Source organism: Martes martes, assembly GCF_963455335.1.
Source record: "Martes martes genome assembly, chromosome: 5".
NCBI lineage: Eukaryota > Metazoa > Chordata > Mammalia > Carnivora > Mustelidae > Martes > Martes martes.
This window is the reverse complement of record NC_137892.1, coordinates 36,767,977-36,789,889: the sequence shown is the minus strand read 5'-3', so window position 1 is coordinate 36,789,889 and position 21,913 is coordinate 36,767,977. Positions and strand designations below refer to the sequence as shown.

The window sequence follows — 21,913 nt, the reverse complement described above, 5'->3', positions numbered from 1 at the left end:
CAATGCCTCTCATCATTAAAAAAAAAAGTCATATGGCAACAGAGGTATAATTCTGTGTCTGTCAATAAAAATTTACTTGGCTCTGCATACTTCACATTAATTTTAAGCACAAATGTAGTTATTTAAAAGTTAGGAAAGGTTAATAGTGATGTGAAAGATTCTGCACCAAGAAGCTATGTGGTGGGGCACCTGGGTGGCTCAGTGGGTTAAAGCCTCTGCCTTTGGCTCAGGTCATGATCTCAGGGTCCTGGGATCAAGCCCTGCATTGGGCTCTCTCCTGGGTGGGGAGCCTACTCCTCCTCCTCACCCTCTGCCCCCCCCCCCCCCGCCTCTCTGCTTACTTGTGATCTCTGTCTGTCAAATAAATAAATAAAATCTTAAAAAAATAAAAGAAGCTATGTTGCAAGAATCGTGTTAGTTTTTTGGAACATATTTAAGAAGTGAATGGAATGAAAAGAAAATTTATTTGTAACTGGTTTTCACAGAGTACTACTATTTCTTGAATTTACTTATATAGTTTTCATGGGACCTAAATAATTATTTTAAAACAAATCAGGAAAAAATATGATAGAATTCCTTTCCAAATGATGGCAGGTGAGCATGTTTTTGAAACTTTTTGTTGATTTCTACAGGGGAGGGAAGGTAGAAGGTAGATATAGATAGGTTGATCAGTCATGTGCATGCACAAGTACACCTTATAACCAAATACATAAATGTATGGGAGCTATAGAGTACAAAAGCAACAAACCAAAAACCTACTAAGACATACACCTAAATTCAGTTTTAAACCCAAAGCTCTTTTTAAAAACTTTATTAGTAGTAGTATTTTAATGTAATGAATTCTGACTTGGATGTTTTCAAAGGCATTTAATTTTTTGTAAATTCTGTTAATAACCACTGATAAGCTGTTGATAATTCAGTTTGGTTGTTACAGCCTTTTTCAGGTTGTTTGTCATAAAGAAAAAAAGTGAGAAATTCTTAACTTTTCTAGTGTTAATTTAGATTACAAAATCTTAGCTGAGTGTTGCCTATTTAGTGCATCATCACCACCTAGAAAGACAGATGGGTAGTGTGCAGTTTAAAAATCTGCAAATAGGAGGACAGATGGGTGGTTAAAATGTCTACATGAAAATGTTTGTGTGGAGAGCTTGACTCTTGAAGTTACACTAAAAAATCCAAGTACTTAATTAAGAATAATAGAGTTCATATAAAAAGTAATATTTTTTAAAAAGTGACAAAAACTATGGAATTGAATTTACTACATAATCATACTTTTTGAATTTATGATAAAAATTAACAAATTAGGACACAGTACTTAAATATTCTTGCCTGAAATATGCTTGCTTTATTTTCTTCTTATCAATATTTAGACTCTAGAAAACGTCTTTATTACTTGCGATCAATTTGTCTGTGTAATTTATATGACTTTTTGAACTCTTGTCAGATTTCGCCAAATTTTAAGTGTCCTTAAAGTAGCTTAAAAATGATAAATGAAATTAAAAAAAGAACGAAAGAAAAGGGCCTTGAAAGGGCTGCTCTGACAGCTTCTATAGTATGTGTTTGTGGACTTTTCTGTCTCCTTCAAACATTAATGTGAGTTGGCTCCCAGCTGAAACATTGATTTCCATTTAGTAGGGTATGGGCTTTGGCTCCTGGGTATTAGTTTCATATAGGAGTCTCGTCCTGACTTGTGGAGTTAGGGAGGAAAAGGGGTTGTTATTTTAGAGGGAGGTTCTGAGGCTGGCCATAGATGTGTCAACTACATTGACTCTTGAGATATTTTTTGAAATGTATTTTTGCAAGAAGGATGCCAAGTAGCAATATTTATGGATAAATAAATATAGTATTCAATGTAAAAAATGATTGTAATGATTGAACACGTAGGGAAATGTGTTCCTGAGAATCTTAAAAATCATTCATGATTAGTATTGTTGAAGTGATTTGTGATTGTGACATTAAAAAGACTATCCCTAGTGCCATACAGAATGAGTAAAAATTTCTCTAGAGATTTGTATTAACTGAGGCAAAAAAATTTATTGGTTTTTCAATGAAGATTTAAAAAAATTGAAAATCCAGTATAATAGAATTTTTTGAAATCATAGGGCATCCTTCATAGTAAGGATAGTAAGGATGCCTTTCATGAGTTTATTTCAATTACATATTTAAAAATGTATATGAGTTTTGGCTCATGACATAAAATATATTATCCTATGAGCTGTAGTCAAAAAGTGAGAAAAGCCACTTCTGTAGTAGCTCATGTTATTTTTTTCTGATCTCTTCAGATCAGAGCTGAATTAATATATATACTCCCATCCTCCCAGTCTGGCATTAGAACCTGTTTCCAGAGAAGGGTTAGAAAAGATACTCTGGTGATTCAAATATTTTCTCCTTGAGAAGTTCTTCATTTTATAACACAAAATAGGTTTTCTTGGGCAGCAATTTGTAAATAACTTGGATAATATCCCCATGTGGAGGAACTGGCTAATGGACTATGGCTAGAGAGTTATGCTCTGTAAAATAATTACGTGCAGCTCCCTAGAAGTCTGTGGTGGCTCTAGTACTTGGAACTAGTATAGTTTTTAGGTAGCGGAGATCTACCAGTGTGCCAGAAAGATTTCCTTTTTTACCAGCTAGATGTGGTTCCTATACCTGAGAACTGGAGGGGAGATGAGAAAGGCAAGGGAACTGTTCTTACTCTGTTCCCCTGCCTGTGCCTATCTGAGGGTCTGCGGTCTCCTCTCTCCCCGAAAACACTGACTTTTTCTCTACTTTTGGCCCTGGGCTAGGACATCCTCCAACAGGGAACGCTTTTCCAACTCCTGCATATAGGGACTACTCAGATGGGTGCCACACCGAAACAGAGTGGTGCAGAGGGGAGCCTGTGGTATCAAAAATTCTCAACATAGATCTTTTTTTGGGAGAAGATTCATTTGGAGGATTATGCTTGGAAAGAGGGCAAAAATTAATAAACATTTTGAAAAGTTTATTCCCTAAATCTAAATAATTGACAAGATGTATTTGTTCAGTTTGCACCAAAAATTGAAGACATGCTTAAAAATTTTACTTATAGAGTTATTGAGTTATAGAGTTAAAGAGTTATACTGTCAATCTGTAAATATTTTCTGAACGATTTTACTAAAGTCACCCCAAAAGGTTTTAGTTCATAATATTATCAGTATCTCCTGGACTTCTCCCATATCAAGTTTACATTTCCCTGCTTGATTTTCAAGTCATTCACAACTAAAATTGCCCTACCTCTATAGACATAATGCCTTCACTTCCTTGAAACTTACCCTCTTTGAGCTTATTTCTTTGCTTGCCTATGTAATTTCACTTATTCTCAACATATTTTCCCTCAGTATTCCAATTCACCAGACCAGGGGTTCTAGGTTGAGGACTCGGTTTTGCTGGGTACTGAATTCCTAATGTTTTGCACAGTTCCTGGTGGTGATCAGTTCATAATATGCATTGAATGAAAGGAAGAAAAGGAGGAATTTTTGTCCATTCTGTCTTTTTTATACCTTCCTGGATACACCCCATGTTTGTTTTTTCTACAAAGCCTCCTCTGACTCCCCTTGTCTTTATTGATACCTCAAATACAGACCTAAAAATTTAACGTTATATTTATAAACTTTTCTGTTTCCTTGATTATACAGTTTCATTTGCATTGTTGTTCCAATTTGGTGTGAGCTGCTTGAAAATGAGAAGGATCACTTTTCTGTATAATTTTGTAAAAAATTATACATTAATTTACATTCACCAAGCATTTACTGTAATATATGCCTCCTTCATAGCAGCCTGTGTGCATAGTACTGGCAAATTAGTAGTACTTTGCATAGAGCTGAACATATAGTGTATGTTCAATAAAAATTTATTATTATTCTTAAAATGTGTGAAATATAAAATAGTGGTCACTCAGTTTGCATATGGAGAAGATAAAGCTTTTTATCTCCTTGTAAACTTTCTTCAATGTTTCTTTCAGGGAAAGAAACCGAAAAGGCCAAGGAACGATATGACAAAGCGACAATGAAACTTCATATGTTGCATAATCAGTATGTATTGGCATTGAAAGGGGCGCAACTGCATCAGAATCAGTATTATGACACCACACTTCCTTTGCTTCTGGACTCCTTACAAAAGATGCAAGAAGAAATGATAAAAGCTCTGTAAGTTACATTTCGTATTTGGCATTTTCATTTAATTTAATTAATGTTATTTTCTCTCCTGTGTAAGCTTTTGGATAGAAGTTGTCTGTGTTTTGTGAACTTCGTTATTGATCCAGGCCAATGGGTATTTCAGATCTGTTTTACCTTGGTCCTACTTGATTTTCACTTCTGGTGTCCATTCAGTTTATTATCATCTCCTAAACCCTCTAGCTAGCCCTAAAAACGTTCCTTCTTTTTGTATGTTTTTATTCTACTCCCATTAGCTGGAAATTTAGGTAAAAAAAATTTCATTAGTTCACAAGTGTTAAGAAGTGAATATCTATATTCAGAGGGTAGTGTTTTAAATATTGAGTGACTGAGTAGTCCAAAGGCAATAATTTTTTTAAGTTTTTAATTTTAATTCTAGTATAGTGAACATACACTGTGATATTAGTTTCAGGTGTACAATGTAAAGACTCGCAATTCTATACATTAATCTTTGCCCATTGTGATGAGTGTATTCTTTATCCCCTTTATCTATTTCACCCATCACCTCACCCCCTCACCTCTGGTAACCATTAGTTTGTTCTCTTAGTTAGGGTCTGTTTCTTGGTTTCTCTGCCTCTCTCTTTTTTCCCCTTTGTTTATTTTATTTGTTAGTTGTTTCTTAAATTTCACACGAGTGAAATCATATGGTATTTGTCTTTCTCTGATTGACTTACTTCACTTAGCATTATACTCTCTAGCTCCATCAAAGGAAAGAATTTTTTGAAGATTTATATGCCAGCTTTTATTGTGTGAGATTAAAATCAAATCAACAAATGTTTATTGAAGTTCTAATGTATGCAAAACACGCTGCCTGTGATATGGCTGCAAATTTTGCCTTCAAGGAGCTAACAATATACTTTGGACAGTATGTCAAAAGCACACGTGTTTACCATAGATATCAATACAACAGAAAAAGATTAACCACTCTGGTAGACTTCATCTGCTTTATTAGCTGGTTTAGGTGATCTCCCATTTTCCCAGTAAAAAGATAAAGTTTTTAGTTGACTTGAGTATATAAGCTTTTAATGGTATTAGAAAATATCTCCTTAAAATATTTAATGTATAAATTTATCTATGTATGCTTTATTTTTTATTAATTTTTAAAAGATTTATTTTAGAGAGATCTTGCATGAGTTGGTGAGGGGGGAGGAGCAGAGAGGGAGAGAGAGAGAGAGAGAGAGTCTCAAGTAGACTCCCTGCTGAGCCCCACTCCGGGCTCCCTCTCAGGGCCCTGCAATCATGATCGGAGCTGAAATCAAGAGTCATATGTTTAACGGACTGAGCCACCCAGGCACCCCATAGTTATGTCTACTTTAAGTTATATGGTTTGATTCAGAAATACTTCCTTTCCTACTTTCATGAGTCATTATTTTTTCAAACTCTTCACATGAATCTTCAGTAATGGCATCTTCATCATCCCTGGATGTCTTTTTGAGACATAGTAGTTTCCTATAGCGCATTATCTTTAACAATAAATTATTTTAGTTCCAGCATTTAAAATATTCAAGCATGATGATGTCACTGGAATTGAATTCCATGTCACATTCACATAACAACATTAGAATTTGTTTTTTAAAATTCCATTTGTCCTAAAGGTGGATATTAATAATCATCTCCACATCATATTATGGTATTGCTTTGTGAGAGTTATCTAGATAGGGTCATTTACATTAATATCATTCAGTACTTTCACTTCTGTGGTCAGAACCCCAAGGATGTTTACTAAATTTGTTTTAAATTTCCTCTGCCTTCCCCTTTTCTTTAAATTTTGTCAAATGATTTCTGTAATCATTTCAAATTCGCATTGCCTGAAGCAGTTTGAATCTTTTTTTTTTTTTTTTAAACCCCAAATAATGTTCAGCTATTGGGAGAACACTGAATAAGAGAGATTTTGTAAGTAATAATTTTTTATGAGTGATGATTTTATAACAGAAAAGCAAACTATGCCTTTTATTTATTTGGGAAAAGGCAAGGTAAGCCTGTCTGTCCACACTTGTTGAGGCCACTTTTGACCAGTGGTATATTTTTACAGCATAACATTCTTAAGTTGGGATCAGGTCTTTGCTACAGAGTAGTAGTTTTTCTTTTGTATTCATTAGATAAAGCTAATGTGTTTTGTGACATTTTTCATACTGACTAGAGGTCAGGAGAAGAGCTCTAGATGTCATTGAAGGTATATAGAATGAGTTGAACTCTGTAATTAAGTATACAGGAAAGAGCAGGGGCCCAGGAGCAAGAGAAAACCAAGAGGTCGGATATTTGAGGAAGAAGCAGCCACTGGAGAGAAACATTAAAGAGACAGGAGTTGATCCACAGTTCCATGTGATGGACTTGAGCATTTCTGTGACACTCTTTAGAAATAGAAAATGATCAACCTGACCTTATATTTTGGATATGTCAAATACGTGTTGGAAAAGGTAATGCCTTATTCTAGATCATTTGAAGTTATTATGTTATATCAAATGTAATTTGTTAATCTCTGCCTTTGTATAATCCCTTAACTATCCAGGTATATGATATAAGGTGGTGCATAAAATCACCATCTATAAATGTTAGTATTACATTTCTTATGTTTATTGTTCTGAATCTTTTTTGGGCCTGTGTTTCCCTTGAAGACTTAAAAATGTTGTAAAATTTTATTTTTGTTTTCAGAAAAGGCATATTTGATGAATACAGCCAGATAACCAGTCTTGTTACAGAGGAAATAGTAAATGTCCATAAAGAGATTCAAATGTCAGTTGAACAGATAGACCCTAGCACAGAATATAATAATTTCATAGATGTTCACAGGTATGTATAATATTCTCATTCTTCTTTCAGTATTTGTGACAGTATTATTTTCCTTTCTACCACATAGTATTTAACTAAATTAAAGTAAGATATTGAAGAGCTTGTTTTAGGACATATGATATTACTGATTAATTTATCTGCTTTTAATTATTTTCAAAGTTCTTTCTCAGTGATAACTAATTATTATATAATTATCTTTATTTTTTTAATTTAAAATTTGTCAGTTGTTACTGTATCATTGTTTAAACCTGTATTTAATCCATGAAATTATATATTTTTTCAACATTTATATAATGATAATATGACTTTATATATGTATGTTAAATTTATGATGCATCAATTATTTATCCAGGTATACTCATTACCATTATGACAGAAATAAAACCGGTTAATATCCATATTCCACAAATGAAATTAAGGCTGAAATTACGTGACTAGATCTTAGTGCCTGGGGTTTAATATGATTTATTCTATTTGTATTTACTCTATTTTGTGAACATAATTTTGGGTAACAAATACTCTGCCTTTGGTGTGCATTAAGATATATTATGATAGTATAGTCATATTGATCAAAATTATTTGGCATGCTTTATTAGAACAACGGCTGCTAAAGAGCAAGAAATTGAATTTGATACTTCCTTACTAGAAGAAAATGAAAATCTTCAGGCAAATGAAATTATGTGGAATAATTTAACAGCAGAAAGTTTGCAAGTAATGTAAGTATTTAGAAAATCTGAATAGTTAAAAAAATTAGTGTTATTGTTTATAGTTGTACTTTATCAGATTTAAAATTCATTTTTTGCAAGTAATGAAAAGTAAATTAAAAATGAACTGATTGTTGTTTGGTCAAAAAGAAATGTTTTGAAAAATATATTAACTTCAGTCATTGTGATCACTAATTTTGGTGATTCTGAAAATCAAATTTCTGTCTGATGTTATAGTAACTTGCCCAGTTATTTATATTGGAATACTGGTTCATGCTTTTCAAAACTAACTAACTAACATCCATCCTTGCTTCCTTCCTTCTTTTCTCTTTCCTATTCAATACTCAAAACTTTTTTGCAGAACCATTTCGGAAATGAGAGCATTGAGTGATAAAGAAGAGACTCAGGTGTCAGAAGTGTTTCCTATAAAAAGTTGACTTCTCACATCCCTGTGAGCAGGGATGTCTTCTGTTACAGGCTTTTAAATAAATTAGTTCTTCACCTTGTTATTGTTGCCTAATAGTTAAAGGAGTTTTGAGAAATCTTAATGTGTTTTTCAGTCCTTTTCAAGTATTAGAGGCTACCAATAGTATATTTTTAAATTTAGAAAAGAGAGTTAATGGGGGTATCTGGGTGGTTTAGTAGGTTAAGCATCTGCCTTCCGCTCAGGTCATGATCCCAGCCCCATGGCGGGGTGCTGATTCTCCCTTTCCCTCTGCCTGCAGCTTCCCCTGCTTGTACTCTCTCTGTCAAATAAATAGATGAAATCTTTAAAAAAGAAAAAAAAAGGAAAGGAAAGAAAAGAAAAAAGAAAACAAAAGGAACAAAACAAAACATAGTTAAGGCATTTTACTTGTAAATATTTAACTCACAGGTCTCTGGGTGGCTCGGTTGGTTATGCATCTGGCTTCATTTCCGGTCATGATTCCAGGGTCCTGCCCAGCAGGGAGCCTGCTTCTGCCTCTGCACCTCCCCTGGCTCATGCTCTCACTTTGTCTCTTTCAAATAAATTAATATTTAACTCATCCATTGATAATTTTTTTTAGGAGCAACAGAAAGAAACATTTAGTAATAAGCACTGTATACACTTGTCTTCTGGGTCAGAACCACAGCTAGGAATGATTACGTACTCATTTGTCTTCAATATTGGATACATAATATCATCTGATTTGTTGGCACTTTACCTCAAAAGACTCAGCCAGAAGTCCCCATCTAATATAACTTAATCTCCTTTCTATTGTTCAGTAATATTGTGGTATTACAGATGAATAACTGAGTGGGTAGAATCCTGCAACTAGCTCTTGGAAAGGGGTTAAAAACTTTAAAGTTGAGCAAGTGGGATGGAAGAAACTAACAAATACTTGTTGAATCACCTGAAGGCTTAAAAGTTATGGTGGATTGACTGTTGAGTGGAAGGGAGGCATGGGAGTATACTGAATTAGGGAGGTTTTTCTAGCAACCATATTGGGATTCTTGAAGCTATTCCCAAATTTTGAAGTCCTTCATGGGAGTCTCACTTTGGTTTTAGATATATACTTGCAGTGTTAGCCATCTTTAAACCAGTGATCCTTACCCTGAGTCATTTTTGTCCCCAACATTTGACCATATCTAGAGACATTTTTGTTTGTCAGATGGGAAGGTGCTGCTGGTAACTAGTGGGTAGAGGCCACAGATGCTGCTCAGTATCCTGCAGTGCATAGGACAGTCATCTGAAACAAAGAGTTATCTGGTGAAAATGTCAACAGTACCAAGGTCGAGAATAACGATAGGGGTAGATTTATAGCACGAAATGGATAGTAGAATTTCTCAGTTCTTGTGCAGTGACAAATTTCATTTTTCTATTCCTGTGCTGCTAGGTGAAGGAATATGGCATAAATTACTCCTGGGTTTTTTTTTTATCATTATATTGTTCCCAAGTAATTTATTCATTTATTCATCAAAATATATTTACTGTATATTTAAGGTTGCAAGGGTTAATACCTTCAAGGTATTTATGCTAAAATCGGTCAATTTATTTTCATAAACACCAAGAAAGAATGAGTATAAAAATATTGGAGTGTAATATGGCAAAATTAAAAACAGCTACCTGTTAAAAGCTTATGTAAAATAAGAGATTTTGTGACCAAAGAATAATTTGTTTTATTGCTTTCCAGAGTATAATGAGAATAAAACTAGTTATGCACATAAATCATTATTTCTTAATTATGGTGATGAAGCAATGAAAAAAATGTAATAAATTAAGGATAATAAATCTTTGATAATGTGATAGAAGATTTAATTGCTTACATCTTATTGAGACAAAACTTTAGCTACATTTCACTGAGCAGCGTCTAAATCAGGATACGAGTTTAAGAGCAGGTTTTCCTCAAGAATTTTATTCCAAGAATGAATTATTCAATGTGTTTATTGGCACTGTTAAAATAATCTAAGGTAAATCCACAAAAAACGTATATATATACACAGATATGTATATATTTAATATGATGCAAAGTCTTTTTACTATAATATTAGTGCTTTGAAGTTGAACTAATTTCTTTCTTGAGGCATTAATTTATTAATTTTGTTGTTGAATGTGTTGAAGTGTTATGTCCAATAGAAATAAATGAATCAAACAGATGAACAGATAGATAGCTTTGGAAAAATAAATACAAATGACCAATAGTCCTGTGACAATAAAGAAATATCCGTTTTTAAAAAGGCAGCTGTTCCACCTCCCAGATTGGCAAGAACTAAATAATTTGATAATACACAGTGTTCTGGAGGGTATGGAGAAATAAGCCTTATAAAGTCTTGGCAGAAAGATAAATTAGTGTAAGCTTTTTGGAGGATAATTTTGCAACATACGTCAAATTGGACTTGCTCATATGTTTTGAGTTGGAGATTTTACTTCTAGAACTTAACCTATAGGTAAACAAGGATATATGTCCAAGTGTAACATGGTGCATTGCCTGATTCTGAATCTTGACAGTCTGACAGTATGACATTACCTCTGTGAAACTGGACCGATTACTTAGTCCCTATATGTGTCGTTTTCCTCAAATATAAAATGGTGATAATAATGGCCCCCAACTCATGGTGTTGTTGTAAAGCTTACATGCATGAATAAATGTAGAATACTTAGAATAGTCTCTGGCACACAGCAAGTGCTAAGTACTGGCTTTGTTGTTTATTTTAATTTCTGCTTGAGGTGGACTCCCAAGCATGATGCTTAGTTTTTCATGGGCTTTTGGAAATACTTTTTGTTAGTTACTAAATATGAAAAGAAAACTATGTTACAAGGTATATTATGTCACTTTCATTAGTTACTAATTTGGGAAACACAAAAATATTTCAAAATTCATAGGTTAGATTTTTTTTTCTTTTGGTTAATGTACAGTGTTGTATTAGTTTCAGGTGTACAATATGGATTTTAATATCTGCATATGAATGTGGATTTCTGAGAAACCACATTTTAGTATATATGACATTAATTTGAATAGAGGCTAAGGACTATAAAGGTCTTAAAACAGTCCTTTTGTTTTGGCAAAACACTGAAAACACCCTAAATATTCATCAATAAGGGATTGGTTAAATTATATATACATAATACTATAGCTAGAATTTTCCAGATTATGCAGGTTTTAAATAGAGTAAGGTATCTTTACTTATATATATACATATATATGTATATATATGTATATATATATATGCTTTTATGGGAAGATCTCCAAAGTATATGATTAAATAGCAAGTTATACGGTAATATTTATAGAATGAGTCTGTTAATAAAAAATAGTACATATATGTATTTGTATATATGTAGATCATAAGTTGGAATGGGGGTGAGTGGATGAGGTGAGTAGGAAAGCTTGTTGGGGCCAGTGTTTATAATAATGTTAAATAAATGTAGTTTTATTTCTCTAATCTTTGCAATTTTATTGTGGCATGACTTTCCAGAATATTAGCAATTTGTTTTTCCTCCCATTGCGTCACTTACCCTTTCACTAAACACTTGTTCCTAAATCACAGTGCTCTGTATAGTTTTAGAATAGAACATTCTCAAAAGCGTTATTTGAAAATGCCAATGTTTTATGGCCTGTGCCTTCCCATGTTCTACATTTTTTCTGAGCCCATTTAAGAGCTGTAATAAGAGATAGTAGAGGAAGACTTCAAAACTGTGTTCATTTTGCATTTCCTCTATGTTTGTTTCAGTGATCTGGTGACCCTCCTTTGTGAAAGGTTACATTAGTTTGGAAGTGAGAATCATTAGTATTTGACTCCTGGAGAATTTTTCTAATAATGCAAGTCATACTGGCAGACTGCCAGACTGCCGATTCGTGGTGACTGTAAAACAGAAAGAACTGGACTACATTTCTCTAGGACTCTTCAGAATTTTTGGCTAAATGCCAGATGTTGCAGATGATTAATTAACATCTTTGTTGAATGAGCAAGTGAATGAAGAGGGTTTTATGGAGAGATTTCAGGGAGTTTTTGAATAGTGGATGTCATCATCTCTGGCTTTATGTTAGGATCATTGAAGGAGCTTTAAAAAATGCTGCCTGGGACCTCACCCAAGCCAATTAAATCAAATTTTGTAGGGGAGGTTCTAGGCATTGGGATTTTTGGTAAGCTTTCCAGGTGACTTTATCATTTAGCCAGGATTGAAAATCTGTGCCATAAACCCAGTAAAATTGTGTGTAGAAATGTGTGTGTTACTTTCTGCGGGTAGGTTCCTGCAATTTTTCAGAGGGCTTTACCACCCAAAATGGTTAAGGGCTGTTGCTGTGTTTGAATATGTATCTTTCATATTTAAAGAATATCTTTTTGTTAAACTTTTCTGACAGATTTATATTTCTCAAGTTGTATTGTGTCATTGGATTAAAAGTAGTATTTTTACAGTAGTCTAACTGGATTCCTTTTTGACTCTTTGTATTTTCTTCTCCTCTGCCATACCTCTGGGTCAGTGTTAAATTGTAAGGTATTTGAAGTTCAAGTAGATCCTCTTTCCCTAAGGCTATATTTTTCACTTTGCTATTCATAAAAAGACATCTTTTAATTTGGAGGGAGCTTTTTTTTTCAGATTCCAAAATGTAACATAAAAATTGTCATTTTTATTAGCAGAAGTTTATTCATATATTTAATAATTTCTATTCTTGTTTCCCGCTTAGGGTGTCATGTAGAGTTTTCTCAGCTAAATGTAAGAGGTTCTGACATTATTACATAACTATTATTCATACCCAAAAGGAGGCTTGTTGGAAATCTAATGTTGTAATAATAGTAAATGGCAAAGTTACTGCATTTACCCATCTAAATATGTGCCATGAAGCATTTTATCATATTCTCATAATTTGTATCAGCTACATTGATAAAGGTATGATATATAGAGACTTCAACTCATGTATTTGTAAGATTGTTTATTTCCTACTTATGGGAAATTTTTTTGCAAGTAGATCATGATGTGGTAGAGGGCTGCTTCCTCAGCCTCCAATAATTTCTAGCAGTGGACACCTGAGATCGTACACTTCCTATTACACATCCATTCAAGCTGTATTACCTTCAAGCTGCAGTCTGAGGTTGTTTTCTTTGTCTCTGTGATCTACAGCCTGTTTTCTTCCCCTTCATCACCCTTTCCTCATCTGCCTCTGTTTTGAATCACTCTTCTTTGCCAAATGCTAGAAAAGATACTATATTGATTTTAATCATCCATTTATTAAGATGATATATGCAAATATTTCCTCTCATCTAATCACTATTTAATTGAATAATTTGGGACCCTGTAATTTTAGCTCATCAGAATAACTTGAAGAGGACAGGTCTATAAAATTTTGAACATTAGAAAAATATATGTAAGTATTTATTACATTAGTTTTGGCATTTGGGATAGATGAGGCATCCATCTGCGATCTGTGGCAAACTTAAAGCAGGGTAAATGGAGTTCTGAACAAGCACATCGGTAGTTTAATTAAGGCGAATTAAAGATACCAAGTTATTTCAAAACAAAGTGAACATTAACATGTCTGCCCAAAGAGGAATTTTGGTTAATTTTAATAAAATGATGAGGCGTTATGGTACTACTTAGGTCTTTTTTGACTCAGTTTTCTGGTTTGAAATGAGGTTTCTTTTATTATAAGTTATTCTCCCTATCAGTAGTACATATATTTGAATTCTAAAAGATTGTGTTAAATAGTCTTGTGTTCCTTTTTTCTTTTTTAAAGATTTTATTTATTTATTTGACAGAGAGAGAGAGAGATCACAAGTAGGCAGAGAGGCAGGCAGAGAGAGAAGGGGAAGCAGGCTCCCCACTGAGCGGAGAGCCCAGTGGGGCTCCATCCCAGGACCCTGAGATCATGACCGGAGCTGAAGACAGCCACTGAGCACCCAGGTGCCCCAAATAGTCTTGTGTTCTAACTAAAGCCCAACCTCAAGCCTGTGTTTCCTAGTACATTCTTTAAAAATTAAAGGTCAGAATGTGGTTAGCTTTTATAATGGGGTATAACTAAGATCTTTCTCTCTCTCTTTTAAAGATTTTCTTTCTTTCTTTATCTCTTTCTTTCTTTCTTTTTTCTTTCTTTCTTTGAGAGAGAGAGATAGCAACAAAGAACACAAGCAGGGAGAAGAGGGAGAAGCAGGCTTTCCACTGAGCAGGGAGTCTGATGTGGGGTAAGGGCGGGGGGGAAGCTTGATCCTAGGACCCTGGGATCATGACTTGAGCCAAAAAGGCAGATGCTTAACTGATGAGCCACCCAGGCACCCCTAAATAAGATCTCTTTATTGAAGAATGGTAATTATGTGGAAAAGTAATTCTTTTGGATTTTATGGGATATGAATTAGCAAACTATGGGCTGTGGGCCATATCCAGCTTGCTACTTATTTTTATGCTGTCTGTGAGCTAAGAATACTGTTTACATTTTTAAATGTTTAAAAAAAATCAGTGGAAACACATTTTGTGACACATAATGATTATGTGAAGTTTAAACATCAGAGTACATAAATAAAGGATTATTAGAACACTGCCATGCTCATTCATTTATCTATTACCATTGCTGTAATGACAGAGTTGAGCATTTGTTACAGAGACCATATATGGTGTTCTCCTCACTAAACACTGCTGCTTGGTTTACTACAGACCACAGTGACACCGTTCGAACTCAGTAGCATTTTGAGTGCCGCACATATTGCTGTCTTACAGCATTTGAATGACTTTCTGTTATCAGCCCATTCCTATTATGTCAAAACAAAAAAAGAGTCTAGATTTTGAATGTTGTACTTTTTAAAAATTTTAAAATTTTAATTTCAGTGTAATTAACATGTAAGTGTTATGTTCATTTCAGGTATACAATATATATTACTGCAGTGCTTATCAAGATAAGACAGTGGAGTGTGTATTATTTTGTTATTGAATTAAGTGGCACAGTATTGTGTTTATTATACAGTGACACTATGGCTGTACTAAAGTGATATATGTTGGCATTGTCAGTCTAAATACTCATTTCAGTATCACTAACTCACAGGAGAGCATTTGTCAGGAAAATTATAAAATTAAAATGGAATACCTCATCACAACAGACTTTCTTCAGAAAAATATGAAAATAAGGATACAACCAAAAATAAGTTTCTGGGTGGCTCATTTGTTATCTAAACAGGGAAAGTCATTTACTAGTGGTGAATTAATTAGTGTTTCACTGTGGTAACTAAGGAAATGGGAAATATGTCTAGACAAAATAAACTTATTTATGTCTATTAGTCTTTCAGTGAGAACATTCCCTTGAAGAGTGGAGAAGATTGGAAGCTACATCATTAGTTAATTTAAAAAAATAAATGTGTTTAAGTGGCTTTCCCTGTCTCTTGATAAGTCAGCAGGTGTGATCAAAACCGCTCAGTTGTTGTTTGTTTGAGGACTCAATGCCAAGCCTGAAGTGACTGAAGAATTACTCTCTAGGAGTAGTCTTTGTGGCTCAACTACAGACAAGAATATTTTCAAAGAGGTTGAGAAAACACTAGTTCAGTACAAACTGAAGTGGTATCTCTTGAGATGTGTTAAAACTGATGGTGTTAAAAATATGTGAATCAGAAAGAGGCATAGTTGAACAAATTTACAAAGCTTGTGAAAATGTTAGGTGTTTACCTAGTGTGATTATTCATTGTATTTTTCATAAGCAGGTACTTCTTGGAAAAATATCCAATCTAATCTTGTGTTCTCAAATTAATAATGTCAGTAATGACTTTCATTTGTTCTCATGGACTTGACCATCATGAGTCCCTGAATTTTTGTCAAAAACTGGAATTGAATACCCTCACTTGCCCTATTACATAGGATTTTGATGAGTTAGAAGTAGTAAAGTTTTATTGTGAAATTTTTTTTGAGGTCAGAGCCAAGACTGAAATTTTTCTAAATAATCAGATTTCCCCTCAACTACTATTATTCAACACTAAATTCCAAAAGCTTCAGAAAAATTAGCTTGTGCTAAAGACTTGAATATTTTCCTAATGAATTCAGCCTAAAATTGCAAGATAGTACAGTGCTTATATGCAGAATTTATATTTTAGTAAAGTCATTTAGATGGCAACTAACCTTTCTTGAATCTCAGGTATTGGCAGGCTATTGTATATACTTCCTATGCCATCAAACATTAAAACATGAAACAAGGTTACCATTCCCACCAATTTGTAGCTGATGTATTTTCTGTGCTCAAACTACCTTTCTAGCAGTGAGTTTTGGACCTCTGTGCAAGTATTTTGGCATTTCAAAAATCCATTCAACTGTGCAATTAAGGAGTTCCCACCTAAGAGTGGGAGTCTGGAGTGATGAGTCTGCAATGTAATAACATGCTAAAAATCATGCAATATAATTTTATAAATGCCTTCTAAGCAGTAAATATACTTATTTAAAGTCATATGCTTATGACTGTTAATGGTGTTTCTCAGTATCCATTTATGTGAAAAGATCCTTTCAAAGATGAAATATATGAAATCTCATTATATATCTGCTTTAACAAATGAACATTTACGGTTGATTTTATGATGAGTACTAACTTTGAACCCCAATGAAGGGAAAAATTATTTCCTTTGGAAGATTTCTATCCTTCTCATTAATATACCAGTGCTACAATGAATTGTACCCAATTAATATTATATTTTGAAATTTTCAGTAAGATATTTATATTTGTTTTCTCTTTTGTTGTGTTAATACGTACATAATATCCTTGATTTTGCCTCTTGGTGGCAGACCCTAAAATATTTATTTTCTAGACAAGTGTTTACTGACTCCTGTTGGAGGCAATGATACCAATTTAACCCATCAGACTGAGTCAACCTTGTCAGTCAGTAGAATGATAAATAATGCACTATTCTCACACTTTAAGCAGGACTGTTGTTTTATCTTTTTTTTTTTTTTTTTTTTGCTGTTCTCATTTATAGTTATAGTTCAAGTTTGGTCTTTGGTTGAAAATGTACTATGGTTATGTTAGGGGAATACTTTTTGAATGAGTGACTGGGAAAGATTTGGAAATATGTAAAATATTAGAAGGCAGATGACCCACAGAGAAATCACATGGAAGAAGGCAGGTGGATTTTTTGGTTGGGGTGGGTGAGGTTGTGTCTTAGGAGATAAATGCATTTAATAGAAGCTCACAACTTTGGTTGATTAAGAGCTATTTTCTGTTTAATCTTGAGAAGCGCTAGTATAGTAGCGTGGTAGAAGCATGGTATAGAAGGTCATCCATAAATTGCTATGCTGCTACAATTATATTTTAAGAAACAGATCATAAGAAATGTTTTATTTCTTCAATTTATATTGCAGTCATAGAGAAAAAGAGATGTCAGAAAAGTTACTTCAGGCAGCTGTGTAACCCTTTTCTATTTATTTATTTTTTAAGTTAACCTAAATGCCACAAGAATGTGACAGTATTGGAAGTTTATAATGTATAATTTTTTAGGAAGTTACGTTTCTGCAAGAGTGCTTTAAGATTTAGATAATGATGGCCAATGGTTTGAGGATAGAAAAGTTACTGTATAACTACTGAAAACTTGTTACTTTCTACAATTGTTTTTGGCTTTTGTGTCTTTAAATAACATTAAGTCTTTAAAAATTATCCAACTAATGCTTGCAGATGATTAAATCCATAAAATCTTACAAAAGGGTGTACAGTGAAAATCAAAACTTTCCTTTTTATAGACCCCATTTGTACCTTTTGGTGTTAATTGGTGGAAAAAAGTTCATGTATCTTTCCAGAATGTATATATAAGCATTTCCATGTATATAAATTGTTTTCTTGACTTAAGTGGGCATGCTTTTTTGCATTATCCTCTTTTCTTAATATATATGAAATATTAATAGTGTACAGTGTTTTATTGCTTACATGTAATAAAATTTATTTAATGTAGTTATTTATAGATGGGCATTTATTTCCAGTTTTTTCCTGTTGTTAGGGGTGGATACAGGTTTTGTAGAGGCTGAAGCATATAAAATTGGTGTGTGTGTGTAGGGGGCATCTTTAAAAAAACACTATAGTGACTTACCAATATGAAAATAAGTGCAGAGTCTGGGTCGAGATCTTGCAAGTGCGGTGCGTGAAGGTTAAGTGTCATTAGCATCGCAGTGAATTCACCTTTGGTGATTCTGATTACAAGCAGTGTTTCAATAAATATCTTTGTATTTATATCTGTGTACTTGTTGAAGCATATATATTAGATAAATTTTATGTTATGAAATTACTAAAACAGGATATTAGTTATTAATTTCATGGACTCAGGATCTATGTTTTTCCACTTACCAGCTCTGTGACCTTGAACAAGATCCTTAATCTCTGTGCCTCAGTTTCTCATGTGTAAATGGAGATAATAATATTGTTATAAGAATGTTGTGGATTTAAGTCCTTATTTATAAAGTGTTTAAAACTGATTGGCATTCAGTAAATGTAAAGTATTTATGTCAGTTTTATGAGTTTTTTTTAAGGCAGTCTCATGACATTTAACTGTTTTGCATCAAATTATTTAAGTGTAACATATTTAATTTAAAAATGTGAAGAATGGGGCACGTAGGTGGCTCACTTGGTTAAGCATCTGCCTCCGGCTTGGGTTGTGATTCCAGGGTCCTGGGATCGAGTCCCGCATCAGGCTCCCTGCTCAGCAGAGAGCCTCCCTCTGCCTGCTGCTCTGCTTACTTGTGCTCTCTATCTCTCTGTCAAATAAATAAATTAAATCGTTAAAAAAAATAAAAATGTGAAGAATAAGCCATTTGAACTGTTACATTATATTTGTGTACAAACAATGGTGAATAGTGCTTTGAAATTTGCAAACTATCCTGACATGTATTATGTTATCTATACATGAACTGTAATTATGAGAATTATTTTCCTCTTCACTGGATCCATCCCACCCCAGGTTTTTTTTTTTGTTTGTTTGTTATTGGCTTTTTTTAGGGGGATGGTGGTAAAGAAGAGAAAATATTTTCCCCATATAATTCCATTCTTCTAAATTATTTCTCTTTTCCACTTTGAATTTATAACCAGGGATCTTTAGAGATTTAGAAATATTAAAAAGTTTTGACTTCAAAGACTTATTATTATTTTTTTAATTTAAGAAGACTATGTGAAGGTTAATTTTGCTTTGTTTGTGCTAAGGCATCCAAAAATTAAAGCCTCAAGAAGACATACCAATTTTTTGCCATGATCAGGAGCTGGAAAAAGTAGAGGCAACTAATACTATTTTTCTGTTCCCTCTCATCTCCTTCTTCCCTTACTTTTAGTGTCCTTTCTTTCTTCCTTGGGCCTTCTGGCCTTCATTGGTAAGTGTTATAGGTGGTGAATTCTAGCTTACAGAACAGACCTGGAACAGAAGTATTGTTAGCTTTTCTAGGCCTTTACAGAATCTAGTAAGCTGGGGTAGGTTTCTCTCTTTCTGAGTTTAAGTTGTTATAGCGTAAATCGGGAATTTGAAAAGAATTCATAATTGAGCTGATGTGTACTCATATAATTTAGCATATAAAAAGCGTCAAATTTAATTTCTCGTTGAAATCTAAAGTGATATTTTCAGGAGACTAAATGATTACTAAAGGAAGAGAAAATATTAGCAGATTTGGATTTTATTATACTTTGCTAGAAGTAACAGTGATAAATGGGGTCTAAGGTAGTTTAAACTTGTCCATTGTAGCAGTGGATGGGGACTCTGGCTTTCACCTCATTCTTCCTTTCCAGAGTGAAGATAGCAAATAAAGAGAGGGCAGTACTGTAATTAACTAAGATAACTCTGATGTTTACCACAATCAAATGTCTTCCCTTGAATTTGTCCAAATGACAAAATATGAAGGGGTCAATAATAGAATTTCTCATTTTTTGCTTCCTTTAAGATTTGTGATTATATTACTACTGTTAAGTCACATTAAATCAACATGTATGTACGTGTGTGTGTGCGCGTGCACACGCGGACACCCATAGGCATACTTACTCTTTTACTTGGACCAAGGATAACAAAGAAATACAAGTTTATATTAATTTCTCATGGAACTGAAAATTTTCACACTTTGTTGGAAATAACATTGTTTTGAAGGGAAAACTTTTAATTATGAGTGGCTTCTCTATTTTTCATGTAGTGTGTTTGCAGTATTACTTTATTGTATTTGCCCTCAATTGGGAATAATGTATAAATAATAAAAATATAACCGATTCTTGAGTTTTATTTAAAATATATTCAATTCTGCCTCTGCCTTGGGAGCAACATTATTCTTTTGCACCTAACATTAATAAAATATTCTTAAAAGGTAGAAGAAAAAATTTAAAGTTACTTTTCAGAAAAAATGTTTTATGATACTAATAAAATTGGTTGATAATATAAAGTTACATTTATAGAGAACATGTTATTCTTCAAAATCTGTAAGAGGAACTTAAAAAATATGCATCATAGTCATAGGAACTCTTTAAGTTAGGTTTTAAATTGACTTCCATCTTATTAGCAGAGGAAATAGAAGTTTAAAAAAGCTCAATATTTATTTTTAAAAAGTTCAATATTTATATTGAACCTGAGGATGTCTGGTTCTAGACCTGTTCTCTGTTATATCAGAGTAAGGTGCTTTCCAAAATGCAGTACAGATGTAGTTATAATCACAAATACTTCTTTTTTTCTGAGGTGGTAAGGTAAAGTGTTTAGCTTGATGATACAACTTTTACATGAAAGGAGTTAGCCCTGTACTAGTGACTCCTGTGTCTAGAACTAAAGCTTTCTTCATTGAGCCATTGCATTAGTGGTTTATATATCTGTTTAGTTCCAGAATTAGTCAGTGGGTGAAAGTCATAAATTATGTTGTTCCCATACTGCAGTAGCTCTTTGGTTTCATTTTCTAGATAATTCAGAATGATAGGATCAGGGCAATCTTGAGAGTTAGGGAATTGTCAAAGGAAGCTTAGGAAATTGTCAAAAAAAGCTTCATATGTGGGTTTCTCTAGATTAACAAGACGTGGAGAACTGAGTTGAGCACATACTATGTGTAAGACACTATGCTAGGTGTAAGGGATGTACTGTGGAGAGTAAGTCATCATGCTGCATCTTACAGTTTAGTAGGACTATGTATTTATTTCAAGATGGAGTGGATGATATGGTACATTGAGAAGAATTAAGAAAAAACTATGGCAAGTAAATAGTAATAGTCAAAGAGAATTAAGAAAAGAGAGGGTTGGAAGAAAAAAAGTTGATGTTTCTTCTATTAGAATATAAGTTTCCCAAGGCCAGACTTGATTATTGTTATACCCCTAGTGTATAGCACAGTGCCTGATATGTGCTTAGTAAACACTTGTTTAAATGAATATGAAGAGTTGAAAAGAGATGAATGGAAGATTAAGCAGGAGAGAAGAGAATGACAGTAAGGTATAGGGGAGAGAGGTAAAAACAGGAGTGGAAAGTAGTAAAGAGAGCTTTCTATCAAATTCAGCTTTTATGTAACACGGCCAAGACAGTATGGAGAGGCTGGTCTTTACTGTCTTACCTCCAGGCTGGGGTGACAGAAGGTGGTTGGGACAGGTTCTGAGATAGTGTCCTGTGATCTGGACTTTCAAGAGATCATGTAACAGCAAAGCATTACATGTGAGTACTATTTACCTATTTATTTATAAGTGTTTAATAAATAACTTGAAACCAGAAGTTGAAATGTAGCTTTCTTGAGAATGTGCTTCAATTTTAATATAGTAAGGTTTTTTAATCTAGTAGTCAGGATGTGAACTATTCAAAAGTGAATTTTCCAGATAACTGAAGTTTCTA

General features: G+C 33.5%; 1 protein-coding gene across 1 annotated transcript in view; it reads left to right on the top strand.

Moving 5' to 3' along the window:
* The window catches only part of FER (FER tyrosine kinase), a 462,185-nt gene that overhangs the window by 98,436 nt on the left and 341,836 nt on the right, over nucleotides 1-21,913 (top strand). The window contains exons 6-8 of the mRNA XM_080803660.1: nucleotides 3,983-4,166; nucleotides 6,846-6,983; nucleotides 7,580-7,699. Coding sequence (XP_080659786.1) covers nucleotides 3,983-4,166; nucleotides 6,846-6,983; nucleotides 7,580-7,699 — 442 coding nt within the window. The remainder of the gene's footprint in view (nucleotides 1-3,982; nucleotides 4,167-6,845; nucleotides 6,984-7,579; nucleotides 7,700-21,913) is intronic.